The 24,360-nt window shown below is 35.1% G+C and overlaps 1 protein-coding gene across 8 annotated transcripts in view; it reads right to left on the minus strand.

Moving 5' to 3' along the window:
* ROBO2 (roundabout guidance receptor 2) overlaps positions 1–24,360 on the minus strand; it is a 571,268-nt gene that overhangs the window by 84,796 nt on the left and 462,112 nt on the right. For all 8 annotated transcript variants that reach the window (XM_058570694.1, XM_058570692.1, XM_058570693.1 and 5 more), the window contains 6 exons: positions 19,525–19,649; positions 14,866–15,037; positions 9,613–9,818; positions 4,858–4,939; positions 4,255–4,417; positions 2,487–2,653 (listed from right to left, as the gene is read on the minus strand). In XM_058570694.1, coding sequence (XP_058426677.1) covers positions 2,487–2,653; positions 4,255–4,417; positions 4,858–4,939; positions 9,613–9,818; positions 14,866–15,037; positions 19,525–19,649 — 915 coding nt within the window. The remainder of the gene's footprint in view (positions 1–2,486; positions 2,654–4,254; positions 4,418–4,857; positions 4,940–9,612; positions 9,819–14,865; positions 15,038–19,524; positions 19,650–24,360) is intronic.

The raw sequence follows: 24,360 nt of genomic DNA on the forward strand, positions 1-24,360 counted from the left end.
ACCCAGCTGCTTTTTGGCAATGACAGGAGGTGGGGAGGAGGGAGAAAGAATTGCAATCTGTAGAATGACATACTCAGACATACACTTTTCTGTCCCTTTATTCACCATTCACCTAAATACTACTCTATTGTCTAATATACAATGGTTTATGTTCTATGTAACTATTAAGAAAAAAAATAAATTATAAGCATCCAAGTCCATCAAATTGATCTCAAACACGGAATTTCACACATACTCAAATCCACTTCTTTAACTGGTAGACTGCCATGTTAAGTTGAATTTTTTTCCCTCCGACTACCTTATTTAAGGAAGGAAGTCCAATTTAAAATGATTTATTGTCTTAATCTTGTTTTCTCCTATTTTCTCAGGCCACAATGCCACACTCTTGCAAAAAATATTTTTAAGTGCATATCTCAGCCATAACTTAAATTGGGTGCACTAACTTAAATTAGGACATAAATAATCGGGAACTACACTTTGGTGATTTTTTCCGCAGTTCTACTTTTTTTTATCCTTAACATAAACAGCACAGAGAGTTTTACTGGATTTAGAAAAAGAATTATTATTAATATTGTGTGATAACATTAAACTTTGCTGATATATCTATGGTCTACTGTAATGCTGATGGTACAAGTATTTGCTGCCTTACTAAAGTAAAAGATTTCTAAATTCTATGCTATTCAATATCTTTGAAAAATAAGAGCTCACTCAGTAAAGTGTTCTTTGAAAAGAGATGCTTTGCAGAATGCAAAGCTGCTGAAAGTGTGGTGTCAAAAAATGATCCTGACATTCAGACACAAAACATGAGTTTTCCTATTAAATATCTGTTAACTGAAGATAAGTCTTCTGCTCTATATAGTCTCTCAACTGGAACAAGCGAGATCACAAACAACTTTTCATTAATCTTTTTTGACCTTTTCACTGAGAAGTTGTTTTACAGTCAAGATTTAGTGACTGGCACAGTTATTGAATGATCAAGAAAGTCTGCCAGATTTAATCACACCAAAAGTCTTCCCCATTTCGTTATCTCCCCACCTTCCATTACAGCTACACACAAAACTGACTGTTTCTATCTACACAGGTAAAAATGACCTAGGTACTATAATTTCTTGACTTAAAACCATACACCTCTTCCTTTTCAAGTTCAATAATTTAATTTACTCCTTAAATTCAGACACACTAAAAGTAACTGGATCCAGGCAAGGTAAAATATAACCAGTTTCAGGTCTTCAAATTCCTTGCTGTACTTTTTCTTTCTCTTGAGACAGGTTCTTTACCTACAGGCCCTTTATCATCGTTGAAAATTAATCACATTACTGCTTTGAGAACAATAGCAAAGTGGCATTCCCTCCTCCCTTGACTGTCATCATGTCAGTAACGTTACAAAATCACGTGGGGACTTTATTTCACTTGATTCCTTTAAGGCGCCTTTCTCTGTTATAATAGCACGCTAGTTACTATCACTGAACTACATTGTAATTATAGTTATATTTTATGGCTGTATGGTGCTTTTCATAGCATAAAAATACTACTTTGAATTATATTTTGTTCAAAGCTTTTTACAAATAAGATATAATTAACCCTTTCTCAAGAACCCTGTGGGAAGTAGATTGTAACAAAAAATAAAACCACCATTTCTATTTTTTTTAATTAGTTCCCTCCATCTACTAGGAGGAAAGGAAACTATAATGGAACATCCTATATTAACCCCTAGACTCCAGTAGCCTTCTCAGTTTGAAGAGACGGGCTACAAAAGGTGAGATGAGAAATCTTCCATTTTGATCTTCCTGGTGGGTCTTTTTAATTAGTCAAAAGAATCACATACCTCAGGAACAAAACTTGATTTACTGCTTTCTGAAACAAACTGCTTCTTTAAACGTCTGGTTTAATAAAATACATGTAGCGATGCTTGTTAGACTTGAGCATCAGCATCCCCTGGAGGCCCCTTAACACAGACTGCTGGGCCCCACTCCCAGGGCTTCTGAGCTGGGGCCTGAGAATCTGTATTTCTAACATGGTCCCTGGTGATACAGGTGCTGCTTCTCTGGGAACCACTCCTCGAGACCCACTGTACTATAAAAACAGAATGCATGAACAATAGGAAATAATTTTGATAGCCCTATTTGGGCATCTTATCCATTAAATCACTTTTTGCTATTGTATAATTAATTTCAAAGAAGGAGAAACATTTTTCCTTGCTTTGAAATATAGCAAAGCCCTAACTTCATTAATTCATCCTTACTATGTAGATGTACTCATTTATTTTGTTTGTTTTTTACTAAACAGACCTTCACACCTCCAGAAAGAGGACACACTCACCAAGATGAACAGCCAAGTTTCCTTCTCTTTCACTGGATCAGGTCTAGTGAATCATTGTAACAAGCCATGCAGACACATTTATCTTTCCCCGTGCAATCCTTTTGTTCTTAAAGATCTATTTAATGCCTCCTTCTAGAACCAGTCATGTTTACAGCTGTTGAAATTACCTTGTGTGCGCACAGGATCTGACATTGGACTTGGGTCACTGAGACCTTGGGGGTTGATTGTTCTGACCATGAATAAATAGATTGTATTGGGCCGCAGTCCTCTCACTGTGTAGAGGGTGGTCTTTACATGGTTTGCCACTGTCTGCCAGCTATTGCTCACCGATTGGCTGAAACACGAACAGAAATTTCATTTAAAGAACGGTCATAAAGGTATTGGAAATGGAGTTGGGTATCAATGACAAAGGTTAATGGCTGAAAATTAAACACACACACACACACAACACTTGAAGTGTTCAGCCCAATAAATGAAACATTTGGATGATTTCAGTTTATTCAACAACAAAGCCGAGCCCACCTAACGGAAGTGCCATGCACAACAAAATTAAACTCAGCCCAGGAGATGTGACAGCCCTTTGCTAATGCACAGCAGCCCACTAAATGAATACCTGTAAAAGGAACAGAGGCCAAGATCACAACATCAAGTTTATACAATAAATATGGTCCTCGTAAATGTATATATATACCTTGAAAAGAATTAACCTGTAGAAAGAATAAATGGGCTACAGAGTAAGTTATGCCAATACATTTTCCTTTTACAAGGTGTGTTTTCTTTTGCATCAATTCCACATGCAATATTATAATAGAGCCTTCTAAAACTACATATCTGTAAAAGAAGAAAGGAAGCATGTAATGAATATTTTTCCCTTGGTCACATTTTTTATAAAGTTGTACATTACACAATATTGTGATTTCTTATCTTGGAATGGTGAAATATCTCTGAATCTGCATGTATGGACCCCTTAACAGCCAGCTACCGATGGGATGCTCATTTAGGGCACTTTGTCTAAGGTCAAATGCTGCTTTTGTTCCGAATGAGAAGAAAATGTGATTTTTCCTTTATTTTTCAGAAGTCCTTAGGCACCAGAGCATGAAAATTATAGAAAAACAGTATTTTGAAATTCGAAAACTATGTATTGACCATTACCTTAAATATAATAGGGAAGCTTAAAATGAAAGTAATGATGTGTCCTAATGCTTACAAGGGACAGTGGCTATCACTATTATAATGGTAAATAGAAGCACATTGAAACTGAATACGAAACTACATTTTCCCATTCATATAAGTATTTTATTGAATTCTCATAAGAAAATTTTATAACGACATTTGCTAATTTATAGTCTATAGTATCCTTAAATTGATGACAATTATTTCAAATAACAATTGGACATATCTTTTCCTTTCAGCAACCGGAAGTGGATGGAACCAATTTCTTAATTGTAGTTTTTAATTTTCTCTTAGGCATACCCAATAGATGTATTCAAATATATAGCATAAAAACATTAGAATTATTTTAAGTTCTGCTGTGATTATTAGGAAGCAAAGTTCCAGGGTTCCATGCCTCAGTAAACGTTGCATAACTTAAAAAGTGTCTGTGCCTAATTAAATTATTTTCTGTCCAGTTCTCATGCCAAAATTCTCATCTTAGATCCTTAAAATGCTCAGGGTAAAGAGAGGAGCTAAGTGATTATGTTATGAACTAGATCCTTATAGACTTAGGCATGGATAATGCATATTTAATCTAATAATTAAGTTATAAATGAAAAAAGAAACTAAAGTCTATCCTTGAATAAAGTCAGATATAAAAGATAAATTCTTAAAATGCCTTGATTGAACATGTCCTCAAAATAGCAGGATAGCTCACGTGAGATTTTAGGACATAGGAGCTAAAGCAAAAACCCAATGGAGAAAAAAGAAAGTGTGCCATACCTGAAAGCCTCAATGATATATGCACTTGCTGGAAGGGTTCCAGGGGTACCTGGTTGCCAGGACAAGGTGACACTGTTCTTAGTAACATCAGTGACCTGGGGTTTGGATGGTGGCCCTGGCAGGTCACTTAAATCATAATTTTTACTGATTGTTGCTCCAGATTCTATAGAGGACAAACAGAAAAAGCTTCATTCCTGATTGCATAGGCTAACAACAATGCTTAAAAGAAGGAAAATAGTCTATTAAAGAAGTTGACCTAGACAGTGAGCAATTCATCTTGATGAATCAGAAGTATTGTAAGTGAATCTTGACTTTTCCTACATGTTACTAAATGTTAACTTTACTTTCACGTAGGATCATTAGGACTGCTTGCTCTTTAGAGAGAGAAAATAAAATAAGGTTATCAAGGACAAATGTATCAAATAGCATCAATGCAACGCTATGTGCCAAGTGATGCAGGAATTAAAAAGTGTCCTAAGACTTCGTTTTCACATTCAATGAATTTAAAATCTTGATCTCCCCTTAACTTATTATTTGATAATGAGCTAATCACTAAAATGCGCTCAAGATTTCGTCTGTTGAGATAATTCACAACAAACCCACCTGTCACACCCAGCACAGCACTCCAGGAAGTCTCCCCACTTGAACTTGTAGCTACACAAGTATAAGTGCCAGTATCAGAAATCTAGTGTGTGAAGAAGGGAGAGAAGTAAATTGTTTTAATTAATTTGTAGAATAATTACGCAGTCTCAACAAGGCAATGTATAATTTCTTAAGATATGATGCATCATTTGGCTGTCCCAATTGTACGTCAGAGTCAATCATATGGATACATAAATAAACTCCTACAATGTTATTTGATTCATAATAGTGATTCAAAGGCTTTTTATTTTATTTCCACAACTAAATGTTGTTTTTCTGGTAAACTCTATCTGTCTGTCTTTCTTGCCTCCACAGCAATTCTCTTATTTTTTTCCTCCCCAAAGCCCCAGTACATGGTTGTATATGCTAGTTGTAAGTGGTTCTAGTTATTCTATATGAGACGCCATCACAGCATGGCTACTGACAGACAGGTGATGTGGCTCCGCAATTGGGAAGTGAACCCAGGCCACTGAAGCGGTGAGTGCCGAAATTTAACCACTAGGCCATCAGGGCTGGCTCAGTGCTCTTATTTTTTAATTCTAGCTTTACGTTGGGGCTTCTTTGTGTCAGAATCAGATACGGACAACTCAGGACAGAATTTTTCAGAATCCTATAACCATTCAGAGATCAGTAAAGCAAAGCTGTCATCTCTGTCTCGAACTATATTTCAACAAATAAAATGTACCCAGGATAAAATAAGCACTGAGATAATAGGGGGCCAACCCTTCCTTTTTTTTTTTAAAGACATGGAGAAAAGTGAAGAAAGAAAAATTTTTTTAAAAAAAAGGAAAACTAAATCTTTCCCTTTAAAGAGAACAGTACTCATATTTAAATTGTAGCAGTGTAACAGTGAATGAAATAAGGTTGTATCATTAAAAAACAAACAAACCATGCCTATGGAATCATTGCAATTTAGAGCTGAAGGGAACCATAGAAATAATCTAATACCTAACTCTTTTTTAAGCATACTTAAAAATTGCCATTTCATTGATCACTTCAAATGTTTTTGCTATTCATTGAGTGGCAAAAGACTTTTAGAAATACTTGATAATAGAATCAAAAGTTCTCTTTTAGGGGCGGGCCTGGTGGTGCAGCGGTTAAGTGCACTCGCTCCGCTGCGGTGGCCCGGGATTCTTAGGTTCGGATCCTGGGCGCGCACCACCAGTGCACACCGACGCACTGCTTGTCAAGCCATGCTGTGGCGGCATCCCCTATAAAGTAGAGGAAGATGGGCACAGATGATAGCCCAGGGCCAATCTTCCTCTGCAAAAAGAGGAGGATTGGTAGATGTTAGCTCAGGGCTGGTCTTTCACACACACAACAAAAGTTCTCTTTTACAAATGTAAAAGGCAGAAGAGTCTGTGATTATACCTTGAGAAAAGCCCCAAATCAATAAAAGACATCACTCAAAAATCCTGCCTGTGGTTGATCCCTGTGGGCTTACACTACAAACAATATGCATTCACATTAGTTTAGAGGTGAAGGAAAAGTGAGGTGGGAAGAGAAACTGATGACCAAAGAATAAGGCAAGTCAGAAAATGTGGAATTAAAATTCTGTGATGAACATGGCTCTAATTGTTGATGAAATATGGGAGTTCCTGGAATATAATATCTGCTGGGTTCAAACTGCAAGTGAAAAGATGACTCAACCTTCCACAATTGATTCTCAGGTCAATCATTAGTGCGTGGATGTTACTGCCTTTCCACCATTTTAATTGATTTTAAACATCATTCTGTATTTTAACTTAAGTTTCAAATTGCTCCGGCATGTCATTCTTTGCCATATTATCTGGGTACAATTGTCTTCTATTATACAAAGGGATGACGGGGGATAGCCATTGCAGAAAAAGCCATTCTTTTAAATGTGGCTGTGCACGCATTATAGTCATTAGAAATCTTTGCATTTAAGAAGCATCACTCGCAAACTATATATAATGAGCCCAGGTTGGATTTTAATGGGATGTTCATTTGAATACAGTCTGTGAAAGAGTAAAGAATTTGCATTTTATTATAGCTGTTGAACTAAAATGTAGCACTTGTTATTATGTGCAAATGCTAAAAGAAGAGTATGGAGGTAATGCTTCTTAACTGCATCTCCTTGTCATTGTGTGGAGATACTAGTCTGACGTTAGCTGTGGTAGGTATGTTTTAATGAGTATTGGAATATTCTACTTCTCAAAAGACACAGATTCAGTTACCAATTAGCTGGACTATGAGAACACAGTGTTCATCACACTATTTTTCCCCCTTGCATTAAGTACCAAAAAAGAAAGAGTGAGACACAGAGAAATAGGACCTACAGAAACCCTCTCTTGACTGCACGAGTGAAGCACTGTAAAACATTTTTATATCCCTTTAAAGACAGTCATCTTACAGAAAAAGAACAATCTTTTCATTTTGGAGTTTATCACAAGTGACTTCAAAAGCCTAAACATCATTGCTAAAAGTCACTTTTTCACCATCACCATCACCATCACCACATTCATTTTTATGCCTTTAACTTGAAATAATGTCTTTTCTGATCATAAGTGCTTCCTATCTTTTTCCATCCTTCTTTTCTTCTTAACCAAGCGCTTAAAAAGAGATTAATGTGCTGGCACACTCCATCACCTACTTTTCTCCTTGCGTAGTTGGCTGCAGACAAGCCCCCAGGAGCTTGCCTCTCAGAGAGACTACTCAGAAGTCTGTCAGAGGGCTCCAAGTTTGTTTGACATCATCAAGCACCCACCTTTAATTGCTTCTTTCAAACCCTACTGGGGATCTTGACTATTCAAGCACACCCTTTAATTCAGCAGTACAGTGAAAATGCATTAACCTCCATGGCCCAAGTTTGCCTTTAGCCCAGGGAGGGAGTTTAAAGTGTTTACTCAAGGAGAATTGGCATTAATTTTTTAATAACTCTCATTTTGTTCAAAGAAAGTTAACAATTAATTTATAATCAACAAAAAGATAGGCTAAAAGTCTATATTACTTTATTTTTCTTTTAACTGATTTTGACAGCATTTTTTCTACATAGAGCAATAATTAATGCCTGTCCCAAAATTAAAACTAAAAAATTATATATATTAATTTTATTAATAAATTAAAGATTCGTGTGTGTGCACACAATGCAAAAATAGACCCATTCTTCCTTTTGGTATATGTATTTGTATGATACACAGATAAAAATCACAGATAAGCGTGTGATTGTAAACATATTTCCACTGTAAGAGAAGAACACACCATACTGTGATCATTTGCAAATACGTGTAATAGAAATATTTTTATATTCCTCCTCTGGCTTCTGAATGGCAAAATTCAACACCGTTTTTGTTTTCGGTTTTTTCTTCGTCTTGGTTCCCAAATTCTCCCTAGATACCAGATTCTACTAATTGTTCTTGCACTGAATTATTTTCAATAAATTTTTCTTCAAGCACAATTACATCAACCATCTCAGTTCTGGCTCTCACTCCCAATCTTGTGATTACTATAACATACTCTTGAGCTCCAGCATAGTGCCTGCTACATGGAGGGGAGGCTCTCTATATTTGGTTGAATGAACTGAATATACTCGTGGAGGGCAAACATCCTTCTGGTATTCACACCTCGTGTAAGCCTTCACTTTGAGTGTGTCTGGGACCTGTTGACTTCCTTCTGGCCAATAGAATATGGCAAGGGTGACAGGATGTCATATTCGTGATTGTTACATAGGATTGTAATGCCTATCTTGCCAGGAGACTCTCTTCCTTGTTGACTTTGAGGAAGCAAGCAATCATATTGGGAATATCCATACGGCAAGGAACTAACTAAAGGCAGCCTTCAGTCAAGGGCAAGCAAGAAGTTGAGTTCATCAGTCTGATAGCCATAAAGAACTGAACTCTGCTAACAATTGTGTTGCTTGGAAGCAAATCTATCCCCAGGCAATCTTCAGATGAGACCACAACCCTAAAACCTGATTGTAGCTTTGTGAGCCCCTGAAGCAGAACACCCAGCTAAGTCATGCCCAGGCTCCTAACTCACAGAACTATGAGATAATAAATGTGTAACTTTAGGTCTCTAAGTGTTTGTTATTATTGTCACATAGCAGCAGATAGCTAATATGATTTTCAAAAGTAGACATTTAATTCAATTTGCTCCAGAAGCAAGTCTAACATGTTAAGTCAGCAGGAATTGTCATTCTCTACCACATTATCTTCTGTTAAAAGACCAGCAACGGCTTGTGCTTGTTCACAAGTTTACATCTAAACTCCACAGCAACTTAACCTAAAATGCAAGATTTTCCACCAAATAGCCAAGCTTGTTTCCCATGTACTCAGTCTCATCTCTTTATGTTTTCCACATAACTGTTTGGCCAAGTCAATTTATCCACATTTCCTTACAAACTTCCTTTGTTCATGAAAGTAAATCAGACACATTTGTCACTTCCAAATTATTTTAAATATTCCATCACTATCATTAACTTTATGTGTTCAAGATTTTTAGTTTCATTGATTGCATACATATGGGTTTGGATAAGGAGTAAAAATTTTCTAGGTCTGTTATGAATTTATGATTAACATAAGGACAATGACCTTCCCTCTAATCTCAATTCATCATTTGTAAAATAAGAAATAACATGGTCTATAATAAAATGTACAGCAATTATGCTGGGATGTAAGATTTAAATCACAACAGTATTTCCCTAGGGCAGTACTTATGCTGAGATGAAGATTCAAATACAAGTCAAACATTACTCACCCGTAAATTCTTAATCTGCAATGTTCCTTGTTCTTGCATAGTTGCTCTTGGATCTCTACCCAGAAAAGTAAATCCCTCCTTTAACCAGCTAATTACAGGAAGAGGATCACCAGTAGCTTTACATTTCAGTAATGCTGTACCATCTACTGCCAGTGTTTGGTTCACTGGGCCTTGTAGGATTATGGGTGGAGGTCTATCTGTCAAAACTAAAGGATAAACATATTTTCAGGATATTTTAACGTCTCTGAAATTCAGTAGTCTTAATGTCTTGATATTGAACATAAGGTTAAAGTCCCAAAGTCATATACATTACTTATATTGTGTGTATTCTATACCCATCATATATCTATTATCTATACATACTATAGTGAAGTCATACTATTGTTTATAATTTACTCTGATTTACCTATAATTAAGATGATGATGGGATAAATTCTGACATTAGAAAGGCTTAGTATTATTGAAAGGCTTAATCATATTAAAATTAAAATGAATATACAGAGAGCTTATGACATTCATAAAACGTCCATTTTATCTCATATGCATATGTAAGAAAGCCTGTGGAGTACCATATGGGTAGAATCAATTTTCACTTTTGCTTATATTGTAAATATATGTACAATACATAATTTCACCCTTCATAGCATGAGTCACATGCAGTATTTATATAGACTATAATATTTTTGTTGATGTTAAAATATTAGATTATAAATAATTTATTTCCAAAATTGTGACATTGGGCTTTAGATTATAGCAATATAATTTGGATGATTTAATTAGTCTTTATAATTAAGCAAAGAAAAACAATCTAGTTAGACTATATTTATAGTATGACAAAACAGGGTTTTCATGCAATCAATATTTATATATTTATATCAACTCCTGTGTTCATTTGGGTAAATTTTCCATAATTTCATAGACTTTTAGTTCAGAGTGTTTTTTATCAAATATTTATTTGTAGCAGTATCTTCAGTGCCTTTAGGAGTATTTCATAATGATTTAGGAAATATATCAGAATGTACAGTATTATTTAAATGGTGATGGAAATATGAAGTCAATTGGAGGCAAGCTTTCATTTGTAGCTCATTAGAAGACCACCTTATAATGAAACTGACATGACCAGGTCCAAGGAAGGCTTTCTTGAGAGAAAGTTTTATAAACTTAGCATAGATTTTGGTTAATTATCCAAAATATGCTCTTTATTTTATATATATATATATAAAATTTGCACAGAAAGGAAAAAAATAATGGTGGATATGATTTATTGCTAAGTAATTGTGAAGATAAATGGTGTCTTTTCTCAAGAAGGTATCTTGTATTACAATGTACATAATCAAATAAGTCATTTTGCTTATTAATGGTGTAATCTCCTTTGTCTATCAACTTCTATAAATACCAGTTTATATGATTATCTATTTCTCAATCTATATGCATTTTTATTACTAAAGTGCACAGTCTTGGGCAAAAAAAATCATTAAATTAAGCAGCCCTTTTAGAGCCTACCATGAGAAAGACAACCGATTTTAATTTAAAATAGAAGTTATGACATAGGTCCCCTGCATATCAAGAAACAGTGGACTTCCAATCAACCTAAACCTACTAGATCAAAATGTGTATTAAAATGTGTGTGTGGGGTGCCAGCCTGGGAGCGCAGCAGTTAAGAACACACACTCCACTTTGGTGGCTTGGAGTTTGCATGTTTGGATCTCGGGCGCGCACCGACGCCCTGCTTGTCAAGCCATGCTGTGGCGGCGTCCCATATAAAGTAAAGGAAGATGGGCACGGATGTTAGCCCAGGGCCAACCTTCCTCAGCAAAAAAGAGGAGGATAGGCATCAGATGTTAGCTCAGGGCTGATCTGTCTCGCAAAAAAAAAAAAAAAAGTGTGTGTGCGTATACACGTATGTAGAAAACCTTATAGGGGGCCAGCCCCATGGCACAGTGCTCAGTGTTTGGCGCACTCCGCTTTGGTGGCCCAGGTTCATGGGTTCTGATCCCAGGCACAGACCTACACCACTCGTCAGCCATGCTATGGGGGTGACCCACATACAAAATAGAGGAAGATTGGCACAGATGTTAGCTCAGGGCTAGTTTTCCTCAAGCAAAAAAGGAGGAAGATTGGCAACAGATGTTAGCTCAGCGCAAATTTTCCTCAGCAAAAAAAAAAAAAGAAAAGAAAAGAAAAGAAAACCTTATAAAAACGTAAGGAAAAAATATTGTTTGTGTATTCTTTACAAATAAAAATTAGAACCGTTTATTTCACTGATATTCTTGATCAAATTCTTCATTTGAGAAGTAAATAAAATAATCTTCTAAGAATGTGAAAGTACAATATTATACTAATTCTCACATTTGGCAATAATTGTGCAAATAGATATTCAAATTGAAAGTGTCATGGCATTTATTTTCTTTATGGGTCAAAAATGGAAGGTCAAATCACAAAATAATATGAATAATTTTTGAAGTCAGTGAGAAAAATGGGTCTGTATTACCAGAGTACAAACTATTTGTTTAATTTTAAATAATGTTACTTCTTTGCTTCAAATTAAATATCTATATAGAATTCAGGTAACTTCTTATAACCTGCTTTTATTTTCATACCTTGAAATTACAGATATAGCCAAAGGACATTTAATTAGTTTCCTTCTTTCTTTTTTACTGCCCAAGTGAGCAGCTAATGTTCTTTTAAAGGAATTTGATCAATAAAGTAACAGAAAATCTCCTAGCCAGAGGAATTTTCAGTTTCAAGGATGTTATGGGTGAAAGATGACCACAGGTTTCCATGACACTAAGGTCAAAGGTTAAATGAACATTTAGGGTTTCCAGTGATCTGTGAACAATTCTATGGTTTTCTCTAACTATGCATTATAAATCCCCAATAAACTTTCATATAAGATCATAGTGTTACATTTATTGTCAACACAAGATATAAATACATTTCTTCTCTCTAGTCTTTTTAGATTCTATTGGCTCTATTCATAGAAATCTCATTACAATTTTCTAATTTTCTGAGAGAAAAGGAGCAGAAGAAAAGAAATGAACAGTGCCAATGAATTAATGAGAAGATGTTTTAAAGGGATGTTTTGAAACTCAAGTATATTGGAGCATCTTAGTTCTATCTATAATCAGTAAATTATCACTCAACAGCAACTTTTGTCACCATTAGCAATCTCCCCTACATTAACTCTTGAGTTAAAAATATTTCCAAGAAAGGAGTCTAAGTGCAAAAATGTCAACAACACAAACATTGCCATACATGTTTTCCTTATTTCTCTGAACATGACATATGTTTTCATTCTACACCGGAGTTTCAACTGGCTCTCAATTGCCCTGGATCATGCCAAAAATATATGTTTAAAGTGAAAATGATGGCTCATATATTATTAAATTGGTTAACCAATCTGAAAAATTCAAAACTATGAATAGAAGTTGAAGTCATCAGCCAATGCAGCAAATTAATGTTTAGAGACAGAGAGTTATTTATAATAATAACGTGTGTGTGTATGTTTAGATCTTGAAGTTAGATTTCTTTACTGTAAAAATCAATAGCTCTATAACCTCCATTCAATGTTCCTGCAAAAGAATCTTGACTTTGTGATGGCTTACTTAAGTAAAAATCAATGCAGGAATTAATATTCAAGCCAGTCGTAACAAATGTTCAGAGCCAAGTCAGTCATCAGATTTAAACTCACCACTCTTTTAATTTTGACCTCAGAAACAAAGCTAGAATTACTACTATTTTGTGAGATTATGTCATTAATTAACTAACACCTGTTCTCAAAATAAAAGAAGTTTTCCTTTTCATTACATCAGACATAATTCTGAATATTCACCTGTTTCATGAACTATATCAGTTATATCAATTAGCTCTTCTAATTCATCAATTTTGTTTTCTAAAAATATGGTTTGCCTTTTCCATAACAATTTCTTCATTCAAAAACATTTTAGTGTCTGTCTTTTGTAAAATACTATAAGCAGCTAGATTATAGTAGAGCTCTTAAGCGTTATATTTGGAATGTTTCATAGTAGTATAGAATAAAATTTAGGCTTTGGCTAGAATATCTTGTTTTCCAAGTATATGTACCTGGAACTTTTTGCTAATAGTATAAAAAATAAGAACTTAAAAAAGATTAATAATTATCTTTTATTTCTCTTAAAGAAATATGGAGGTACGAAGGATCAAAGATCTTGCCCATCTACAGGAAGAATCTCTCAGCACTGTTACCCTTGAACCTGACTTCTCTCTGTTCCAGTGTGGTCAAGCTGTGCAGCATCAGCAGGTGTGGCCATTAAAGACTCAATGCCCTCGAAACCAATGTTTGTCTGTCCTATTTATTCTCATTCCTGACATGGCGCTGAATCAGGCAATGCCGTGGACAGACATTAAAAAGTATTGCCTTTCTATTAATTGTAAACGACCTTTTAATCTACATGTAAATTTGAATTGTATGAAAGCACATCAAATTTCACCAGCAGAGAAAGAAGAGACTCAGAGAGGTCACAGACCAAAGCTCTTGTATCTCAGAAGCCAGCATCAGGGGGAAAAAACCCTACAAACCTTACAAATATAGGAGAGCAAGAGAGAATTTTTAATTTTAGGGCTTCAGAAAATATCTAAAACTCTCTACCTGTCAATTGTGACAAATAAGCTCTGGGAAAAAAAATCAGATTATGAAGAGCCCTACATCTTTTTCAATTTTCACTATGAATGCAGGTGCCTCAATTAAGATTCCCAGCACATGTGTGCCAATAAAAATAATAATTTTAGCATCCATCAGTAGTTTGGAAGATATTTAATGAATTTAACTTAGTAAATGTATAATCAAAAAGTCACAGGATGTGATAATGTGATTAGCTAACTGGAAACTCATCTCTATTTCCTCTGATAATATTAAAGATGATCTCTTTCTCCTCTAGTAAAATTATTAATACCCATTAGAAGCAATCACGTCAGCATAAGACTAAATAAAAATATACAGATGACATCTCTATACACTGTGAGTGTGATGTAATTTCTTTAAAATAATGCATCATTTATTTTTAAGAATAAAATAGATTGTCTTGGATGTTCTTTGGGAAAACAAATGATATTAAATCAGAAATTATTTTAAAATGTTATTTTACCTAAATTCGAACTTAAAGATAACCATTAATTTAAATGATTTAACTAACAAATCAGAAAATTTCACATGGTCAATGTGGCTCTTGAGATAAAAATCATTATTTTTATAAGACAAATCTAATAATATCGCACCATCCGTAACTTCCAGTTGGGCTTTTGCTAAAATGCTTCCTGCCACAGTTAGGGCCTGACAGATGTAGTAACCCGCGTCTGAACGCTGAATGTTGGTAATCGTGAGGTCTCCAGTTGGTGATACAGAACATCTACTGTTGGGCTGCTGGGGTTGGTTTGGGAAAAGCAGGTTCTGTGGAAGCAAACACAATCTCATCAATATTCTTTTCTCACTCAGAAGGAAAATGACATTAACAACAGCTATTGCAATTATGGGAATAGAGTTGGAAAAAGAAAACACATAGACTTAAAAAAAATATGGTGTTGAAATGATTACACGCCACACAATGAGTTTCAATGGGAAACTTTTTCCAAATCATGGGAAATAATATGCTCTAAGAAGTGAGCATGCCCTAGTTGAAGGAACAATCATCTAAAACATTTGGATCTTCATCTTAACCATTTACTCTCTCCCTGACTTTCTGCTAGTTACTTAGTATCTTTAAAACAAGTTTTCCTCATCTGCAAAAAGGGCACAATAACTCTTCTCTGACTTAACTCATAAGACACTGTGAGAATCTGGAATGTAACATTATGTACGTGTTTTATAAACTGCACATTACTAAAGAATGTAAAATATACTTTCTACTGATCATTTTGAATACTAGATGTAATTAACCGAATTTCTTCTAAAGGTGGTCAAAAGTGTGTGACTGAGACTGACACAGAGACAGCCAAATCTAAGGTTTCTGCAGGTCGTAACAGCTTTGAAAAGAGCTATATATAAATACTACTGTCTAAGATTAAGCAAATCAACGAAAATAAAAAGAAGATGCAGAATGTTTTGGAAGTGTACATGTGATCTTAAAGAATTTCATAATATTACTTTCTTTTTTTTAATAAAAATTATTCTAGTTTACTATGTATCTCGTATCAAATACAAGCAGCCTAATCACAAAATTTTGAAAATTCTTATATGAGAGCTGTAATACTAACTTGGATGACCTATGTTGCTTTACTGTTATTCAATTAATGAAAACATTTGGGTATAATAAATCATACTGAGATATGTTTCCAAGTTGGATTATAAATAAGGACATATCAATTTTTATGTTGTATTTACTCACAAAAAAGAACATTATAACCCTCTGGGATCTGTTTCTCAATACAGTAATTAATTTTCCAGGTTTGTAATTAAACAGTTTCAATACGTTACAATCAGGAGGTAATAACATTCAATTAAAGGCATAAGACACATTTTCACCTTAAAATGTTTTTACCCTTGAAGTAATACCAATGGAAGAGGATAAAATAGGGTATTAACACTTTTCAATTACGCTAAATGACTTTAATCCTGCCAATGATGTCCCACTTTAATTAGAAGCTCTTCACTTTATTGCAACATGATGGATGTCCACTTTATTAGATGCGAGTGTGACACTATAAGCCCACTTTACATAAACATTACCATATTATTAAACTCTTTTTAAAAGAAGTGATGTTTGCTAGCACGTCAGGAATATAATTTCAAAATGCTATTGCCCTCCTGTAAATTCGTATTACTATATAAGGCAAGACATTTTCAGACATTTGAAGCATAATTTGAGAACAAGCTAATTCTCCTGTGGAAGCTAAATATATTACTGAAATAAACTATCTAAAAGAGAAGGGTCTAAATTTTAAAGCCAGTTGAAAATGATACAATAACTCAAAGTGTGCACTTTCCTACAATTAGCCATTAGAATACTAATTTACATAGCACTAATACATCAGATGGGCTTAATTCTCTCTGGGATCTCTTCCCCTACAATATAATATCAGTCCACCTTCTAAATGATTCATTGACATGGAAAATGGCATATGATTGAGGTTAACCCATCATCTTTATTCCCTGATTGTATGACATAGGCATACAAGCAAAAACCAGGAATTCTACAGAGCTCTTCTTGCCTTGAAGTGCCTGGGTATCCTATTAGTGCTAATTGTCATTATCACCACATATTGAGGAATATGGACCATTAAGTCCAGGCTCTTAACTCTCTCTACTGATGGATAGTCATAGATCACTGTAAATATTGGATACTGGAGACAGTAAGACCAATTTATTTTTCCTAATATCCCAACTCATGATTTGAAAATTTACTATTTGCTTAAGCACTTCTCTTTTGTTCTCATTCACACTTTCTCTCTCCCTCCCTTTCTTTTTTTCTCTCTCTCTGAAGTGAGGGAGACAGGTGAAGGAAAGAAAATCAGACCTAAGATTATAATCAAATCAAATTACCTAATGGGAAATTATTTTCCAGAGATGACTTCTCTGGAATTACATGCCACTTTGTCAATTAACAGAAAAAGAAATATTTTAATGCTATTTGATAATTACCTATTTAAGAACCATTAAAACACAATGTAGCATATTTAAATATCATGTTTATTAGGCCACAGGACCAATATACATTTTATGCTATATCTTATATCAACCCGAAGCTATTTTAGGGCATGTAATTTACACATGATAGAGCTGTATAATAACAAGACATGTTATAATGGGATTTGACTCAATACATGGATTTAAAGCATAAATTTGCAACAATCAAATTGCTTCACATCATTATATTTATATCATTTATAAATAAATAATGTATTTACATCATTGTATTTACTATCAGTGGCTTGAGGGAGTAACTTTGATGGACTCCATAGTCCCCAGGGTGGGTGGAGGGAAGGGACCTACAGGCAAGAGGAGGAATCTTGCAGAGCTACTGGGGCTCTCTGGGCTTTACCTGTCCCAGCCTTCTCAGGCACCGTGTGGGTCTGGGGCAGAGGTGACCAGAGTGGTGCTGAGCCTCTCCTCAGTGCTGCGCATTAGTGTCCAGGCAGAGGGAGACCTCAGGCCCTGGCAGCCCTGGCCTGAGCAGAACCATGAACTTGCCCCTTCAGCCAGAACACAAGGGGAGGCAGGTGCATTCTGCATTTTCGCCTTTCTAACATCTTGTTGACCTTCTAATGGGTAAAGCATTTTTATATAAACTAACTTAACCATGTAATCTTCATAACTTATGTGAAATAAAATATATTATCCTCATCTCTAGCTTCAGTGAAGTTAAATAGTGCCACAAAGATTTTACAATTACAAGAGGGAAAAATGGCTTTAGAATTCTTTCTTTTTCCAGAATGTGTGTGTGTGTGTGTGTGCGTGCACATGTGCATTATAACCATGTCATATTGCTTTACACTCACTTTAGAGTTTGGGCTGTTTTCACCCAAAAGCAATTTTTAAGTGAAGAATCAAGAAACTCTATGAGTATAAATTTATTTTATAGTTATTAACTGATAAAAATGATGGGAATTAAGCCTGGAACAATTCTGATGTGGGGTAAGGCAGTGACCATCACTTTACTTTATCTTCCCATCACTAATTTAATATTCCACAAATCATAGGGGAAATGAATCCAGCCAGCAGCATTGAGGAAAGGAAGACGGACACTTTGGCCATCCATGTTGAGTTGTTAAAACTGCTAGCTTGTGGAGTTACAAGAATATATAAGAACCCACAAGAAATACAGACGATGGCTGAGGGGAACTTTCTGATGCCTCTCTACCCAGAAAATCATACACAAGTTCTAGCAACAGGTTCTCTTAATATAGTCTAAAACACTTCCCATCTCTGGTAAAGTTTTTAGATTTCCTGAGACTTCTAATCATGGTTTCCATTATTCTCCAGGAAATTCTTCCAGAATTTGGACTACCAACAGAGGGTGCGGAGGAGGAGCACCAGTAGGTCTTTTCCTGAGAACTATATGCCTCCTTGGAGATGGTTCTGGAGAGTCTATAACAAAAATATCTCTAGGTCCCTCAAGAATGCACAGATAAATTCTTAGACAAAGAACACAATTTCTGATCTGGTTTAAGCTGGAAATTCTAGTCACTGCCTCAGAACCTAGAGGCTAAGTGCTTGTCCAAGTTTGGACCAAGTCCTAAATGAGAAAAGTAGTGTATGCAATTGACATTTAGCAGAGTCTGAGAGGCCATGCTGCCCAGAGAGTGCTCTGAGAGGACAGACCAGGGCATAGCAAGGAACACACAAGTGTTGGTTCCTTCTGGTATATAACATGTTATTTCCTGTCTAACTCCACTATGAAGAAATCCAGAAGGGATGATGGGAGAAAATATTTCTCCTACTCTTAAATGGAAGCATGCTTAAATTAATGACAAAGAAAAGGTATTTATACTATTTATCTATGAAAGGGTATTGAAACTGGTTTCTAGGCCAATTAATAATGGAAATATTTTTGACTGTTTGGCACGTGCCAGGATGTTCTAAGTGTTTTATATGTACTAACTCACTTAAACATTCCCATGTAGCTAAGTGCAAGAAAGTAAAATTACCTTTCTTTTCAGAGATTTTAAATCAGAGGTTCTGGTCAGACTTTTTAAGATAATTTAGTTACATTGTGTTGTATCTATTCTATGTAAGATACAGAACTTTAGAAAATTAACACTAGAAAACAAAGAATGTTGTATTAGAACATTTGACTCCCACTTATTTTAGAATTAAATGGTCTCTTTTTTAGAAATAAAATAAATTCAACATTGATAACAAGAAAGGCAAAGCAAATTTTGAGAAGCACCAGAGACAGGGATTTCAGAGATTTCAGAAAAGCAGTCAAGGCTCACACTCACCTGGCTGCCTTCTTTTTGCCAAAAAACAGCTGGCTGTGGGTTTCCTTTAGTTTCACAGGGAAATGTCACTGTTCGACCTTGAGCAACAATCTGATCTCTTGGCCTAACCACAAACTGTGGAGGAGCTATAATTTAAAAGGAAAGAAAGTGTGTAAATATATACCATTGACAAAGAAAAAGATATCAGAGGGAAAATCTGGTAGTAGGTGGATTGCTCAGTGCCAGACAGAGGCTACTGTTTTTATTTATTTTTAAGCATTTTTCAAAACACGACAGGGAAAGAAAAGAGCACTTTATCAAATGTGAAGAAAGAAGTAAACTTATTAGCAGACACATTTTAAATGTCATATATTGTAATACCTTAGCCCACATACTTGCATAGGAAAACAGATTTGTAATGATATTCTAATGTTTTTGAGGTAAAACATGGCTTCCCTATTTGGTTTTGTGATTTGAATAAAGATAGAAAAGAATCACTCCATTACTCAAACATCTCCTTCATGTGAAATCAATCTATTGACAAACATTGATTGCTCTTGTAACACTTGCAAGATATTATACTAGGCGCAGGGGTACCAGAAGGCATTAAATATGATCCCTATTCTCAAATGCTTATATTCTATAACAGAAGAGTTGACGTGTTGAAGACATGTAAGAATTGAAGAGACAGGAATTAGATACTATGATAATTAACAATATAAAGAAATGTCTGAAGTGGTTGATTCTATTTAATTCATTTCATTTAGATAAATAAGCATTAGTCAGACAATTAATATGTTCCCCTATTGGGCACTAAAGACACACAGATAAGAAGCATCTAGCATGCAGCCATCAAGGAACTCATAGTCTAAGGAAAAATACAAAACATGATGACGATGACAACAACAACTACAGAAAAACTAAAACAACAATTATCTGAGACTGTGGTTAAGTTCAATGATAGAGGTGCCCTCAGAGCACAGTGGAGGAGCACTTAAGTTATAGCACATAGAAGAAATGTGATAGGACTTCAGGAGAGAGGGATCCCTTTGTGTTATGATAGCTGTGAAAGGCCTTATGCAGGAAGTGAAGATTACGGGGGCTTTGAGGAAAGAGTGACATGTAGATAAGTGGAGAAACAAACACATTTAAAGGAAGGAGCTTACTGAGCAAAGTCAAGAGGCAAGAACACATCTAGTATGCAGTGTGTAGTCTGGTAGGAATGCAGGGTCCCAGCTGAGTAAACATACTTGGCTACAAAAGATAGATTTGGACCCAGTCTAAGAAAGTCTTAAGAAGCCACACTGAGGATTTTATTCTGACTCTTTCTAAGCTGAGGAAGGACAGATACAAAGCAAAATTTCTGGAAGCTTTAGCCCTTTAATGAATATGGTAAAGTTTGTGAAGGAGGCAGATTAGTCAATAAAATGTGGAGTCTGAGGGCCGGCCCCGTGGCTTGGTGGTAAAGTGCTCATGCTCCGCTACTGGCAGCCCAGGTTTGGATCCCGGGCACACACCAACACACCGCTTCTCCGGCCATGCTGAGGCAGCATCCCACATACAGCAACTAGAAGGATGTGCAACTATGACATGCAACTATCTACTGGGGCTTTGGGGAAAAAAAGGAAGAGAATTGGCAATAGATGTTAGCTCAGAGCCGGTCTTCCTCAGCAAAAAGAGGAGGATTGGCGTGGATGTTAGCTCATGGCTGATCTTCCTCACAAAAAAAAAAAAACCTTAAAAAAAAAATGTAGAGTCTGGTTGGAAGACTAGTAAAACGGTGTAGGCAAAGATAATGAGATCCAGACACAGTAATCCCAATAGAAAAGAAAATAAAGGGATGGGAGTAAAAATCCTAAGAAAGTTCAGATTTAAATTGTAGATTAATTGTAAAAAGAAAGAAGAAAATGAAAGACAGGAGATAGACAGTATAACTGGAAGTTTTCACAAGGACATCTTCCTCATACCAAAACCCATTCCTGTTGAGGAGAAAACACCATCTTTATCCCATGACTTTTCTAATCATCTGTTTCCACTTTAACTCGTTGCTTATGATAGAAAACTTAAGATCAAGAAAAAACTTTGAAATCAACTCTAATTTTTAGAACCTGGTGTACATGGCAACAATCCTAAAATCTGAACTCTAAAGAATTCTAACAACAAGCAACATTCAGTAAAGCCCTTTACCCAGAATTCTTTCCATCCTCCAGGAGTATATAAGTGCAGGTCCAAGAATGGAGTAAATGTAGGGTAGCCTCAAACATACAACCAATTACTCATTCTCACAGGAATGCTAGCCTAGAAGCAACAGTAGCATTTTTTCAAAAAATTCACTGAGATTTGTAGTGACTGATTTTTTTGCTGTTCTATTATACTGTCTCCTAATTCAATACATTCAACACAGATCCCAGAGACAGAAGGAATAAATCTACTAAGTGAAATTTTCTTCTATAACTATAGATAACAGAAGACTCAGTTTAACGGGATGTTGAACCAAGATTTATGGATCTATTTGAAGAGAATGTGGTTTATGTTGCCTTGCGTTTTCAGGAGATTACTTGTTTCTTACAATGATCTTGTTATTTCTACTCAATTCCACTGAATGAGTACATACACTGATGTTTGTTCCATGTTTTCTAATAAGAATGATAGTTTAAATCAATGTTATAAAATTACTTTAGAACAACTCTTAAAACATCACAGTGTCCATTTTTTAGTAAAGATGTGAAATCACCAGACAGTTATACCAAAAAGATTTAAGATGGTCTCTATCATCTGCAATATCCAAAAAAATTATATACATTAGGAAAAAATTTAAAATCAATGTATAGTTCTTTACTTCCTAGTAATCCTATAAAGGTTGAGTGCCAATATGGACACTGAGCGAGAAGTATTGAGTAACTTAGCTTGTATCTCATGATCAAAAGTAAAAAGTCAGTTTAGTCAAAATCAGTTAACAGTCTTTGATAAAACTCACATATTCAGCTTATAGTTCATTTGTACTGCTTTGGATCAGAAAAATTTAACTTGGCTCACATAACTGGTTAGTAAAAACCTAGAGCCCCATATGTATTATAAAGTCCTTATTTACATAATTTTTAAAATGTAATAACTGAGAATACACATGATTGAAATAATCAAATAAAATATCAAATGAAAGCAATGAAGACAGGTTTTATATTTTTAAGCATATTATGCTCACTCTGCATCTATCTATTTATCTATTTCAGTAAAAATCATCTGTACTTTAAATATAACTACAGACTTCCTTGAATTTGATTTTTCAAGCTTTCAAAACTTTTTAGTAGATGAGCAGTTTTGCAAAATGCTTTTGGAATCCAGATCCTGCAATTTTAACACAGCTGCTAAAACACAGACCCCAAAATAAGGACTGGCAAATGACCACATCTATCCATCCCTTTTCTGAAAAGATATGATTCGTCCATTTATTCATTCAAAATACATTGATTGACTACAAATTATGACACATTCTGTTTGGTACGGGGAATGGAAAGCCAGATAAAAAATGGTTCATGGCCTATGGCAGAGACTTCCAAGTAAGTAAATAAATAAAAGCAAATATAGCAGAGTCTGATTTGTACAATAATAGAAAAATGCAGAGGGCACTGGGGGAGAAAGCGTGGAAGAACAGCAAACTAGACCAGGCAATGAGGAAAGATGTCAAGAGACGACTACACTGGAGTCGTTTTGAAGAAGACAGTGTTCACTAGATGAAGAGGAATCAGGTCACTTGGGACAGAGAGAGAAGCAGACATAAAGCAGAGATCTGTGGAACTGAATGTGTTAAGTGTAAATGATTTTAAGAATAAAATTAAGGATGTAGAAGTGATATAGGTAGGGCCAAATAATTTTTGCTAAAGGAACTTAAATTTTGCCCTGAAAAATATGCAGATCTATTCAAAGACATTTATGCAAGAAAGATATAAGATTTATGTTTTACAAAGAATGCTCTTTTTGAAAGAGAAAGGGCAGATACAAGGCTGGAAAATCTTAGCAAGTTGGGACAGAAAATCCAGTTGAGAATTACTATACACAGTAGCACCTAAAGAGAACATTTCATCAGAACTTTTAAAGGACAAAAAAATTCTGCAATATCATAATGTAATATTGACCACTGATGATATAATCTAAAAAGACCAAGAAATCAAGATTTCTTGAGTGTTTACCCAACAGTGAATTTTTAAAGACCATTAACAAAATGCTATCAGCATTTCTGTTACTCATGCAAAGAAATATCCTTTCACGTGATGTTTTTTTACATTGTACTTTTATCCTAAGTTATTATAAATACACTGTATTTCTAATATACCAAATATTTCCTTGTCACCAGGACTTGAGTCACACCAATCTCACTGGAACTGGAATCACCTTATCATTTTTAAAGTTGAAAAAAAAAAACTAAAGATTTTAAAGCAGTTAACAAAGCCAAACATTTGGAGTGTTCAAGTCTCTGAAAATATACATCCTTTTCCTATTATCACCTGAAGTTGGACCACCAAAACAATTGGCATCCACCACTTTGACTTTTGCAGACTCTCTTTCTCGGCCCAAGATCTATATTGCAATCTTCTGTGAAGGGATATCAGCAGAAGGAATTTATTTTTGAGGTTTTAAAATGAAAGATTGCATGAGTAATTCTTCTGATAATACTTCACAGTTTCAGTATTTCTGCCAGGTGGCAGTGAAAATGGTTTGAGAAGACAGTACTTGGCTGATGACACCGACGGGAGGGTGTAGGCAGAGGTGGCATTTGATCAACACAGCATAATAGCACAATGTGTGCAATACATAGAACGGATTTACTATGATGGCTCCCATTAAATATAAAAAAACACA

This window comes from Diceros bicornis, chromosome 27 (genome assembly GCF_020826845.1).
Source record: "Diceros bicornis minor isolate mBicDic1 chromosome 27, mDicBic1.mat.cur, whole genome shotgun sequence".
NCBI classification, from domain to species: Eukaryota; Metazoa; Chordata; class Mammalia; order Perissodactyla; family Rhinocerotidae; genus Diceros; species Diceros bicornis.